General features: G+C 33.2%; 1 protein-coding gene across 1 annotated transcript in view; it reads right to left on the bottom strand.

Annotated features, from left to right (window-relative positions):
- LOC139854976 (probable LRR receptor-like serine/threonine-protein kinase At1g12460) overlaps window positions 1-14,054 on the bottom strand; it is a 119,973-nt gene extending 105,919 nt beyond the window's left edge. The window contains exon 1 of the mRNA XM_071844244.1: window positions 13,951-14,054. Within this exon, the coding sequence (XP_071700345.1) occupies window positions 13,951-14,054 (104 nt within the window). The remainder of the gene's footprint in view (window positions 1-13,950) is intronic.
- Between the last annotated feature and the right edge of the window lie 356 nt (window positions 14,055-14,410).

A 14,410-nucleotide genomic window follows, 5' to 3' on the forward strand; every position in this document is an offset into this window, starting at 1 on the left:
TATATATATATATAATTTATAATTTTAATTTTAATTTTAATTTAATAATAATAAGGGTATGTTAGCGAATGTTGTAAGTGTGTAAGTCGAAATTCTGTCCGTGTAACGCTACGCTATTATTAATCATTGTAAGTTATGTTCAACCTTTTTAAATTAATATCTCGTAGCTAAGTTATTATTATGCTTATTTAAATTAAAGTAATCGTGATGTTGGGCTAAAATATTAAAGACGGGGTAATTGGGCTTTGGACCATAATTGGGGTTTGGATAAAAGAACGACACTTGTGGAAATTAGACTATGGGCTATTAATGAGCTTTATATTAACTAAATGATACCTCGTTAATTTAATATATAGACTTATAATTTGACGTATTTATATATAACCACATACGCTTGACTGGGTACGGTGGGCGGGATATCTATAAATACCAATAATTATTCATTTGACCGGACACGAGGATGGATTAATAATCAATCGACTTGTTGAAACAGGGGTGAATTACATACAAGGGTGTGACGACCCGAAAATTTCCGACCAAATTTAAACTTTAATCTTTATATTATTCCGACACGATAAGCAAAGTTTGTTAAGTTAAATCTCAAGAATTTTAAACTGTGTTCATACATTCATTATAACCTCGACCAAATTCCGACGATTCACGAACCGTTATATATAAATAGATATGTATATGTATATATATATTATAACTTGAGAATATTAATAAAGTATTAAACGTATAATACCTTACACGAACGTATTTGTTTCAATATGATTTTCGATGAAATTAAAAAAAATATATTAAATGATTGAATTATCAGAAACATTGAATTATGATTACAAGTCTCTGTTGAGAGGTCCACTATGATTTGAGAAAATCTATTCCTCTTAATGATATTCAGAATAATTTGTAAAGCTATTTATAAATAAAAACAAAAAGTGTCATTTACGAAAGTTAGACAAAAGTTAGTAGAGAATTGGTTTCCATAATATTCTATTAATTTAGTTTCAAAAGTACAAAAAACGTTTTCAGTTTAAAAAGAACTTTATTATTAAAACGTATATATCTTTTATAAATATCTAGAACTACTTTTGACAACTCATTACTTAACCAGTATGATAAAGATAACGATATTTATATTTTATTTTATTAAATATATATAACGATTTAAATTAATATTATATATACTTATACGCGTATTATACGTATATAGTTTTATACTTTTACTATACTTTAACTTTACCTTTACTTTACTTTTATTTTACTTTAACTTTAATAATTCATACTTTAATAATTCAATTTAATAATTCATACTTTAATAATTCACTTTAATAATTCATACTTTAATAATTCACTTTAATAATTCACTTTAATAATTCATACTTTAATAATTCTTACTTTAATAATTCACTTTAATAATTCATATTTTAATAATTCACTTTAATAATTCAAAAATCTGTTATAAATAGAATTCAATAGGTTTCATTATTTCATAGAAACTTGAAAATATATTTCTCTAAACTCTCTCAATCGAATTACATATATATATTTTCTTTGTATTATTTCAAGATATTATTAGTATACATAAAATATTACGATGGAGTGCTGTCCGAGTGATTTCAAAATAGTTTTTTTGAATGAGTCGAAGCTAAGAAAATTATGGGTTATAACTATGGAGGTGATGGGTATGGTTCATGGGTATGCTCGTGAGGTCAATCTAGTGTTAATCATCTCCGTTGCGTCTACGTACTTTCCTGCAATATTGAATCTCAATATTGATACGTTCGTGAATCCGAGTCCAACCTTGCACTTGTTAAATGACGTTATATGTATTTTTACTACGAAATATAGTATTGTGAGTTTCATTTGCTCCCTTTTTAATTGCTTTTGCAATATATATTTTTGGGCTGAGAATACATGCGCTGTTTTATAAATGTTTTACGAAATAGGCACAAGTACTAAAACTAATTCTACGTGGGTTTAAACCAGAAATATACCCTTAGCTTGGTAACATTAAACTACTCGTCTATGTACGGTAGGCGCGAATCCTAAAGATAGACCTATTGGGCCTGACAAACCCCATCCTGACTATGGGATGCTTTAGTACTTCGAGGTTATTTTAAACACACCTGATCTGGTGTACTTAAGAGGGTAAAACATGAACGTTAAGGCTTGTTACCGGGTGCCTACAACTTATAGAATACTTTTATACACTTGCGAGTGTACATATATTTATAAACGGAAATCTTGTGGTCTATTAATATATTGAAATGGTTGTTATGATAAACCTGTGAACTCACCAACCTTTTGGTTGACACTTTAAAGCATGTTTATTCTCAGGTATTAAAGAAATCTTCCGCTGTGCATTAGCTCATTTTAAGGATATTACTTGGAGTCATTCATGGCATATTTTGAAAGACGTTGCATTCGAGTCATTGAGTTCATCAAGATTATTATTAAGCCAATTATAGTTGGATGTATTATGAAATGGTGTGCATGCCGTCAACTTTCGTTGTAAAGAAAGTTTGTCTTTTAAAAACGAATGCAATGTTTGTAAAATGTATCATATAGAGGTCAAATACCTCGCGATGTAATCAACTATTGTGAATCGTTTATAATGTATATGAACGGGTCCTTTCAGTTGGTATCAGAGCGGTGGTCTTAGCGAACTAGGTCTGCATTAGTGTGTCTAACTGATAGTCGTTAGGATGCATTAGTGAGTCTGGACTTCGACCGTGTCTGCATGTCAAAAGTTTTGCTCATCATTTTTGTCGGAAATTATCTGCTTATCATTCTTAGTCTAGACACATCTTATTGCATTGATTGCATGAATAGTGTATAGACAAAATTCATATCTTAGCGTATCTGCTAATTCATATCTTAGCGTATCTGTTACTGTAAACTTTGCCTGACATATTCCGTAAATTCCTCCGTAATCTACGAAACCTTTTGCTCTATATAATTAGAATACCACCTGATAGCCGGAAAATCATTTCATATCGAAAAATTCTTTATTCAATCGTACGAAATGGAATTCGTCATTAGTTCAAGTCCCTCGGATTCCGAAATGGAATCCCACTCAAGTTCTGAAAGCAGTGTGACCGGAATGGATCAACCAATTAGTCATCATCTATTCTGGATGAATTGGGGATGGGTTCGTAGCCTCCTTAATCATTGGAGACAAGAAGAAGGTGATCCCTTCCATCCACCACATTGCCCTCTTGGCGAAGAACCTGAAGCACTTACCGGCAAACCTATTCGAAACACCATTTTCTCTCTCATTTCCAGAGTATCTCGTCATGATTATATACTACACCAAATTCTAGATCTTATTTATCCGCTCGTCTGAACCGACAATCACCCCGGTGTAATAGAAGAAGTCAACGAGCTTCGCGCTCGGGTAGTGGCTTTGGAGAATATGGTGCAAAGGTTACAAACACCAGCAGCAGCACCAGCAGCATAAACAGTACCACCATCAGCAACACCAACAGTACCATCACCACCACCAACAACAACATCCACATCCCACACCGCAACATCACAATATGTATCTCAAACATCAACGTCATACGCCCTGTAAATATCCAGAAATATCAACAACAACAAACGATGAAGTATTAATTCATAAACTTCATTGAAGAGATATCTCTGCGGCAGTTATGTAATCTCCAAAATCTTAGAGATTATTTAATTCTGACCGTAAATCGGATGAGTGAACGGAGATGGTAGAGTAGAAACTTTGATCGAAAATGGTGTACGATTTACAAGCTAGAATTGTTTTACCAACAGCATTAACAGGACCGTAGCATCATCAACACAGTCAGTGCCGTCAGTATCGTCAGAATCAACAGCACCTGTAACATCACAAACTCTGTCAGTTCAAGAATCATTGTGGACATCATTACGAATCAACAACAAATATATTGTATCAACGAGTTATGAAGTATTAACTCATTTCCAATCGAAAGATTTATATGTATATTTTATATGTATAAATTTTTAAACCATAATAAATCTTCCCGTACTAAGCTATTATGTGTGAATCTTAACTACTCAGTTAATTCATATTACAGATATGCAATGATGTACGTCCTTCGTCCGCAACTTAACCATCGTTAATTACAATCTCTGTCTCAATTCAATAAAAAATCCAATTTATAATAAATCAAGTGTATTATTCGAATATATGTTTGATTTTACACTTTCATCATCGATGTACTCGAAGCTTTTCAAATAACATCATTCGTACCTTGCGAAGTTCACAAGAATTTCACGAAAACCAACAAATAACAAAGTAATGATTCATAATTTCAATATTATTGAAGAAATACTTATGCAATTTATAAAGTTTTAGGGATTACTCAATTCTAGTTCCAACCATAAAACAAATGAGTTTAATTTAATATTAACTCATTAAATCTATATTACATCTAAAGAAAATATACACATATATTTTCATAAAGACTGTAATAAACTTCTTTTGTACAAAATATTAATTGTGAAATTTTTTTTAACGGGTAGGTAATACCCGAGAGATATATAAATTCACAATTAATATATTACATTTTTCGAAACTGATTCAGCAATCATCAACTATACTCCCTACTTTCACAACAATATCCATTCTTTTATATAAATCAAAACAATCATACTCATTCAAATTCAATTACATATTCTGATTTTGAAATCGCATAATTCAATTCGAAATATAACCAGTATCATCACTCTTAGATTCCTATATCTTTCAAAGCTATACTTTGACTTCAAAACTGTGTTAGAACATCATATGTATTAACGATTACAATATGTGCTCAAACCCTTCGAAATTCCTGAAGACACTTCAACTAAGGAACAATCGAGATGATGATCCAACCACATGTTACCCACAGTTATACACCTGAAAAACTCTCAAAACCCAAGTCATAGTTCGACACGTATCCGTGTTAGACCCTTTGGCATTTACTAGCTAAAATAACTTTTCAATTCCATTTCAAAATAGACAGTTTTGTCACAGCTCCAGCAAGTCATCTTCGACTTCTCAATCAAAACAGTCTTATTATAACCTCGATAGATACGTTGCCCTTTCGCCAACGTTATCGGGGAATCGTTTATATTCACCACATTAACAATAAACTTACCAACAACTTCATTGATCTTTGACTTTCCAAAAAAAAAATCATTATAATTATCGAAACCCTATCATATACTCATTCGTACCTTATAACAAGAATTGCCATACCAATTATTGAGAATCAGCAATCAGTATTTTGAAACCTCGCAGCATGTCTACATCAACAATTACATATACACACAACGTCTACCTCCAAGACTTACATTTTTTGAATGAGAAATTTCTGAAAAACACCCTAAACTGCGAACCAGTTCTCGAAATTTTGAAAAATGCTGATGAAGCAGCAAAAACTGTAAACGACCTTAACAGTAAAAAGTTGGATGATAAAGGATAGTATATTGGTAAAGCTCAGAAAAAGAGAAGCTTTGGAACTGGAAAACAGATTGAGCAAAGTATGAAGGAGGCTGTGGACAAATCACAAAGGCTGAACCTGCCTTCAAAGAATCCAAATGATTCAGTACTTGCTGAAGTCATTAACGAATACCTTGCTCCTGACTCTAAACCCCTACGGACAATATCCTTCATCATCCTCTAATATTAGACATTCTAAGATATCATCGTATCTTTCATTATAAATATCATCCATACTTCTGAAGATATTTTTATAATTATTCTTATCTGAAATCATTTACCTCTTCGCGCTATCTGTATTATATCATAAAAGAAACTATTTTAGTTTCTAAATTCTGAAACATTCGAGTTTAAAATAGGAATATTCTTGAAGAAGTGTTGGGAGCTGAAGCATGAGTTAGTATAATATAATGACACTTGATCAACGTGATTATATTACAGTAATTCATGCTGAGTTTCTAAATGAAACATGATAATTCACAGATCATAACGTCATCATGTGCTATGTTACATGACTCTTGTATTCTCTTTGATCTCTAAATATCAAGAAAATATTTCTTGATGATTCGGCCTTTTTCGAGGTATTCTGGTAATTTGACAAGTCAAGATCGTGTCATTACAATTTCCTTCCTAGAACATTAACAATGTTCATTCCGAAATTTATATCTGCGAATTCTGGACCATTACAAGCGGTGCTTAATCGCAAGAAGAAGAAACGAAAGGACAAAGCTCCGAACTAGAAATGGGAGTATAAATCATAGCAAATAGAAGAGGGCATTAACTGTGGATGACAATGATTATAGAAGAAGCAAGGACTTTGAAATATAAGGGAAGATATAAAACCCAACAACAACCCAGAAATCACAAACCGTATATATCAATGCATATAGCAATATAAAGACACGGGAGAACTAAAAACACTATAAAATCAAGAGTATAGTAGAAGTAAATAGATTCTTTCGGAGGCAGATGAAAAAGAAGAGCGACAGATATGAAAGTGAGGAGTATATCAAGAATCAGCACTGGATGAAGCATATTGACAAATACTTTAAAATATGAGTTGAGAAGGTGTGAGTTGTAAGAAAACAAATGAGGAGGATTTATAGTGAAATATCCGACAGAGAAATCAAAATGGATTATCGCATTAATTCAAAGAGGATCATAATTTCCTTAATCGCCGAATAATCAAATCCAATATAGATTACAAAGATTTTCTTTTCGGAGATCAATCGTGATGACGTCAAAAGATACGACGAATCAATATTATCTTATTTCATTCATTTACGATAACTTCACTCACACGTTTCTATTAATAGAATTATTTTATCCATTCTTCTTGAATATGATAAAACTCTATAATCGTTATAATAACATTCTCATTGTTAGTCATGACGACCTCTATCAAATTTCGGGGACGAAATTTCTTTAACGGGTAGGTACTGTGACGACCCGGAAATTTCCGACCAAATTTAAACTTTAATCTTTATATTATTCCGACACGATAAGCAAAATTTGTTAAGTTAAATCTCAAGAATTTTAAACTGTGTTCATACATTCATTATAACCTCGACCAAATTCCGACGATTCACGAACCGTTATATATAAATAGATATGTATATGTATATATATATTATAACTTGAGAATATTAATAAAGTATTAAACGTATAATACCTTACACAAACGTATTTGTTTCAATATGATTTTCGATGAAATTAAAAAAAATATATTAAATGATTGAATTATCAGAAACATTGAATTATGATTACAAGTCTCTGTTGAGAGGTCCACTATGATTTGAGAAAATCTATTCCTCTTAATGATATTCAGAATAATTTGTAAAGCTATTTATAAATAAAAACAAAAAGTGTCATTTACGAAAGTTAGACAAAAGTTAGTGGAGAATTGGTTTCCATAATATTCTATTAATTTAGTTTCAAAAGTACAAAAAACGTTTTCAGTTTAAAAAGAACTTTATTATTAAAACGTATATATCTTTTATAAATATCTAGAACCACTTTTAACAACTCATTACTTAACCAGTATGATAAAGATAACGATATTTATATTTTATTTTATTAAATATATATAACGATTTAAATTAATATTATATATACTTATACGCGTATTATACGTATATAGTTTTATACTTTTACTATACTTTAACTTTACCTTTACTTTACTTTTATTTTACTTTAACTTTAATAATTCATACTTTAATAATTCATACTTTAATAATTCACTTTAATAATTCATACTTTAATAATTCACTTTAATAATTCACTTTAATAATTCATACTTTAATAATTCATACTTTAATAATTTACTTTAATAATTCATATTTTAATAATTCACTTTAATAATTCAAAAATCTGTTATAAATAGAATTCAATAGGTTTCATTATTTCATAGAAATTTAAAAATATATTTCTCTAAACTCTCTCAATCGAATTACATATATATATTTTCTTTGTATTATTTCAAGATATTATTAGTATACTTAAAATATTACGACGGAGTGCTGTCCGAGTGATTTCAAAATAGTTTTTTTGAATGAGTTGAAGCTAAGGAAATTATGGGTTATAGCTATGGAGATGATGGGTATGGTTCATGGGTATGCTCGTGAGGTCAATCTAGTATTTATCATCTCCGTTGCGTCTACATACTTTCCTACAATATTGAATCTCAATATTGATACGTTCGTGAATCCGAGTCCAACCTTGCACTTGTTAAATGACGTTATATGTATTTTTACTACGAAATACAGTATTGTGAGTTTCATTTGCTCCCTTTTTAATTGCTTTTGCAATATATATTTTTGGGCTCAGAATACATGCGCTGTTTATAAATGTTTTACGAAATAGACACAAGTACTAAAACTAATTCTACGTGGGTTTAAACCAGAAATATACCCTTAGCTTGGTAACATTAAACTACTTGTCTATGTACAGTAGGCGCGAATCCTAAAGATAGATCTATTGGGCCTGACAAACCCCATCCTGACTATGGGATGCTTTAGTACTTCGAGGTTATTTTAAACACACCTGATCTGGTGTACTTCAGAGGGTAAAACATGAACGTTAAGGCTTGTTACCGGGTGCCTACAACTTATAGAATACTTTTATACACTTGCGAGTGTACATATATTTATAAACGGAAATCTTGTGGTCTATTAATATATTGAAATGATTGTTATGATAAACCTGTGAACTCACCAACCTTTTGGTTGACACTTTAAAGCATGTTTATTCTCAGGTATTAAAGAAATCTTCCGCTGTGCATTAGCTCATTTTAAGGATATTACTTGGAGTCATTCATGGCATATTTTAAAATACGTTGCATTCGAGTCATTGAGTTCATCATGATTATTATTAAGCCAATTATAGTTGGATGTATTATGAAATGGTGTGCATGCCGTCAACTTTCGTTGTAAAGAAAGTTTATCTTTTAAAAACGAATGCAATGTTTGTAAAATGTATCATATAGAGGTCAAATACCTCGCGATGTAATCAACTATTGTGAATCATTTATAATGTATATGAACGGGTCCTTTCAAAAGGTAATTGGTGTAATTGTTAACAAGGTAATAAAACCTTGGATTACACGCAGTCGATAACCTGGTGTATTCATTAAAAAAAGTATTAAGACCTTGTTACAGTTCGAATCCCCAATTAGTTGGAATATTTGACTTCGGGTATAAGGATAATTTGACGAAGACTCTTGCACTTTATATTTATGACTGATGGACTATTATGGACAAAACCGTATGGACATATCGAATAATCCAGGACAAAGGACAATTAACCCATGGTAATAAATTAAAATCAACACGTCGAACATCATGATTACGGAAGTTTAAATAAGCATAATTCTTTTATTTCATATTTTATCGCACTTTTATTTACTGTCATTTTATTTATTGCACTTTTAATTATCGTACTTTTTAATTATCGCAATTTTATTTATTGCATTTTAATTATTGTCATTTACTTTACGCTTTAAATTAACTTATATTTATTTTTAATATTTTACATTAGGTTTTAACTGCGTCTAAAGTTTTAAAATCGACAAACCGGTCATTAAACGGTAAAAACCCCCTTTTATAATAATAATAATAATACTACTTATATTTATATATATATATATATATATATATATATATATACAAATATAGTTTTTAAAAATATAGCGTTAAACTTGACTAGTTCCCTGTGGACGAATCGGACTAACTAAAAACTACACTACTGTACGATTAGGTACACTGCCTATAAGTGTTGTAGCAAGGTTTAGGTATATCCACTCTATAAATAAATAAATAACTTGTGTAAAATTGTATTGTATTTAATAGTATTTTGGAATAAAAATATAAATATTTCATATACACCTCTACGCACATCACATGCGGAATGACAACTTTGTCACCGTCGATCCAGCATCTGCAGATCTTCCTCCTCCTATCACCGATAAGCATCTCATTTCTTTCATAAACACCGTACGATTAACTTCATGTGCTAACAAGTTACTGATATGCAGAGCATATTGAGGAGACGCGGCAGACGCCGCCGCAGGTGAATCCAGAACTGGAAGCTACCGCCATGTCCAGGGACAGGGCAATACACCTTGATTCTGATTCTACGCCAGTCCCACCGCCCGGTAGCTCGTGTTCGAGAAAGGGCGGTGCCTCTTCGTGTCCGAGATTTAAACATCACCATCCACACCAATCTCAATAACCAAATTCGGGTAGCCCAAGATGAGGCTCTCAAGGATGCAAACATTTCTCTCGAACGCTTGAACGTCCTCACCTCTTGATTCGAAGTTAAGGAGACCGGACTCCGATATTTCGCCGGAAGAATTTGGGTGCCTAGTTATGGGGACTTTGCAAAACCTTATTCTAGACGAAGCCCATAAGTCAAGGTATTCGATTCACCCCGGTGCCAATAAGATGTACCACGACCTCAAAGAACAATATTGGTGGCCGAACATTAAAAGGGACGTCGCTACTTATGTTGGAAGGTGCCTAACTTGCTCCAAAGTTAAAGCCGAACATCAAAGACCATCCGGATTACTTCAACAACCCGAAATCCCGCAATGGAAGTGGGAGAGAATAACGATGGATTTTATCACAAAACTACCAAGAACGGCAAGCGATTATGATACTATTTGGGTTATTGTAGACCGTCTCACCAAATCCGCTCACTTCCTTGCCATGAAGGAAACCGACAAAATGGAGAAACTTGCACAACTTTACATTAAAGATATCATAGCCCGTCACGGTGTACCATTATCGATTATTTCCGATCGAGATGGCCGTTTTGTTTCTAGATTTTGGCGTACTTTACAAGAAGCGTTGGGAACACGATTAGACATGAGCACCGCATACCATCCGCAAATCGAAGGACAAAGCGAATGCACAATTCAAACCTTGGAAGACATGCTACGAGCTTGCGTTATCAATTTCGGAAAAGCTTGGGACAAGCACTTGCCTCTCGCCGAATTCTCCTACAACAATAGTTATCACGCGAGTATTAACGCCGCACTATTCGAAGCATTATATGGCCGAAAATGTCGTTCACCTCTTTGTTGGGCCGAAGTAGGCGACACACAAATCACCGGACCCGAACTCATTCATGAAACAATCGAGATGATCGTTCAAATTCGAGATAGGCTTAGGACGGCCCGTAGTCGTCAAAAGAGCTATACCGACATTAGACGCAACGACCTCGAATTTCAAGTCGATGACCGCGTAATGTTAAAAGTCGCACCTTGGAAAGGTGTAATCCGTTTCGGGAAACGCGGGAAACTAAATTCACGGTATATTGGTCCTTTCAAAATCTTGGAGCGTGTTGGAACCGTTGCTTATCGTTTAGATCTCCCGCCTCAACTGAGCTTCGTTCATCCTACTTTCCATGTATCAAATTTGAAGAAGTGTTTTGCCAAACCCGAACTAGTCATCCCTCTCGAGGAGCTTACTATTGATGACAAACTTCACTTTGTGGAAGAACCGGTTGAAATTGTGGACCACTCCATCAAAACGCTAAAACAAAGCCGAATTCCGATTGTCAAAGTCCGTTGGAAAGCCAAAAGGAGACCCGAGTTTACTTGGGAAAGACAAGATCAAATGCAAAGAAAGTATCCTAACTTATTCGTAGAGTCGGCAACGCAAGATCCCGAGGAAGAAACAACGACCACTACATCTACTTAAATTTCGGGATGAAATTTCTTTTAAGGAGTAGGTAATGTAACATCCCGTCTTTTTTCGTTTGTTTTCTGTTTAATTATTTTAAAAGTCCGTTATATAATCGTAACATCTTCCGTTAATACGCGTTCTTAAAATATTCCATTTAGGTAATTCAAGCACCCGCTCTTAAACTTGAGGGACTAAACTTGCCAAGAGGCCAAACTTGTGACTAGGTCAAATGGTCAACACCATCTCCTCCATTCATTTCATCCTCTTTTTCTTTACCACTTCTAACTTTTCTCTCAAACCTTCAAATCAAAGATTCATCATCTATTTTCAATATAACAATCAAACATCAAAACAAATTACATATTTGGAATCCTTGCATCTTCCTCTTCAATTCCATACCAATTTCATCAAGTTTGGGTAACTTTCTAAAAACACTAGATACTTTGTTCTTGATGTTTTTAACTTATAAAAGTGTTAATTAGTGTCTATGGCTCAAGTCTAGCATGAATATATGATTTGTATGCCTGTTCTTGTCATTTTGATGTAACTAGCTTAAACTTGAAATGAGTGTGTTTGATCTTGAGTTTTGGTTGATCATATGTTGTTAGATGTTAAAAGTGCATGTATTAAATGTGTTACTAGCATCACTAGCTTCAATTTGGTATGTAAGTTGACTTGGAAAAGCCTTATTAACATGATTAAGGATTTTATGATTGTTAGTTAGGGTTTGGTGGCCTTAAATGTGATCTTTGATGCATTAAAAGCCTTGCAATGTTGTTTGTAAGTGTTTAGTAGTATTGTATGCGTAATTACCTACGAAACGGCGTATTATATATGTGTATTAAGTTCCCGAATCATCTTATGCATTTTGTAAACTTGAAACCTTGATAATGAACCTTTAATGATCACTTGACGAGAATTCGGTTATTGTAAATGATATTTTTTGTGTGATGAAAAGTATTTAGTTGTATTCCTAGTTAAATTACCTTTTCAACGATATACGATACGTGTTTTGAATGTTTACGGTTCATTAGTTATGGTTGTTTAAAGTTAGATTCGTGCATTAAGTGTTCAAACTGCCCAGATTGCTGAACAGATACATGGAGCGGCGCTCCAATACCTTGAGCGGCGCTCCAAACCCGGCTGTCCAAAATTTCACTTTTTCGTTTAATTCTAACTATACTATACACCTCCGATTAACATGAAACTTGGCCAACATGCTTATATATAATTAAAAACCTCAGAAAAATAGTTCGGGACCCGACCCGAACGTGTTGACTTTTTCGTTGACTTTGACTTGACTAAAGTTGACTTTTATTCAAACTTAACTGAATACTTATGCAATCTTTCTAACATGCTTTTATACTTGTATCTTGCATGAAACTTGACATCGTGATTCACATGCTATCTATTAAACGAGTCGTAACGAGCCATAGGACTAATTGAACACTTTGACTAACTTCATGCTTACCGGTATTGATACAACCTATTGTTTAGGTCGAGACTAGCATTCTTTCTTGCACACGTTTACTTTGTGAAGTACATTTACATTCGTGCACTCAAGGTGAGATCATAGTCCCACTTTTACTCTTTTAAACTTATACTTGGGATGAGAAAACATAAACGATTTATACTTTTATACTTTGAACACAAATACGAAAGCAAAGATACATACGAGTTAGAACAAAAATCCTCAAGTCCAATTATCATTAGTTACACTTGTAGGGTGTAAGCGAGAACTTATGTTGTGTGGCCATACGAGTTTGACGAACCCTCATTCGGATGAATGAAACGTATTTTCGGGATATAGTGTAGGTTCTAACACTATCATGCAGATGTAAGATTCAGTTAAGCTTTGGTAATTAGGTGCTCGTGATACAAATAACATCTTTTGGGATGTATACGCTTGATATTCACTTTATACTAAATCTTGTGGTTCAAAACATACTTTATACATACACCTATGATTTCACCAACGTTTTCGCTGACAGATTTTCTATGTTTTTCTCAGGTGCTTGAATGCTAAGTGATACATGCTTCCGCACTATACTTTTTGATACTTGCTTGGATGTCGAGTATACATGCATACGTGGAGCGTCTTTTGACTTGTGCTTTAAACATTGTAACATGTTTAATAGTTGAACTACTTTGTAAACTTTGAAACATCTTTACATTTTGAAATGAATACGACATATTTTGGTCAAACGTTATTTAAAGACTTATGACCACGTAATGGGACCGAGGTAGACGGCGCCGTCAATGACGATTTTGTCGGGTCGCTACATTAGAGACGAATTGCTAGCTTCGTTCGATGATGAATGATTCGGTGACGGGATTGGATTGTTTAACATATGGTTGAAGAAATCGTTGTTATTTGGTTGAGACATTTGTTTGAATTGAAGGATTGGAAGATTGAGAGTGTATGATATTGAGTGTGATTTTGTTTGTGTAAAGTGGTAATATATATAGTATAAGTAAAGTGTATCAAAAGAAAAAAAAACTGCATACTAGCCGTTTGAAAAAACAAAACCAAACGAGCGCGGCCCACTAATCCAGCCGTTAGGCTCGTTGTAGGTACCAATGGCGAACCAAGTGGCAGTTTGCTGATGGTGGCCGTGAGCTGGTAGCGATGGGTCGTAGGTGTGGCTAACGGTCCACTGCAAGTGGCCTAAATATTTAATATTTACTGATGCCAAAAAATCACCATTAAAAAAAAGATTAATGAATAGAAATAATCAATGGT

This window comes from Rutidosis leptorrhynchoides, chromosome 6, assembly GCF_046630445.1.
Source record: "Rutidosis leptorrhynchoides isolate AG116_Rl617_1_P2 chromosome 6, CSIRO_AGI_Rlap_v1, whole genome shotgun sequence".
Lineage (NCBI taxonomy): Eukaryota > Viridiplantae > Streptophyta > Magnoliopsida > Asterales > Asteraceae > Rutidosis > Rutidosis leptorrhynchoides.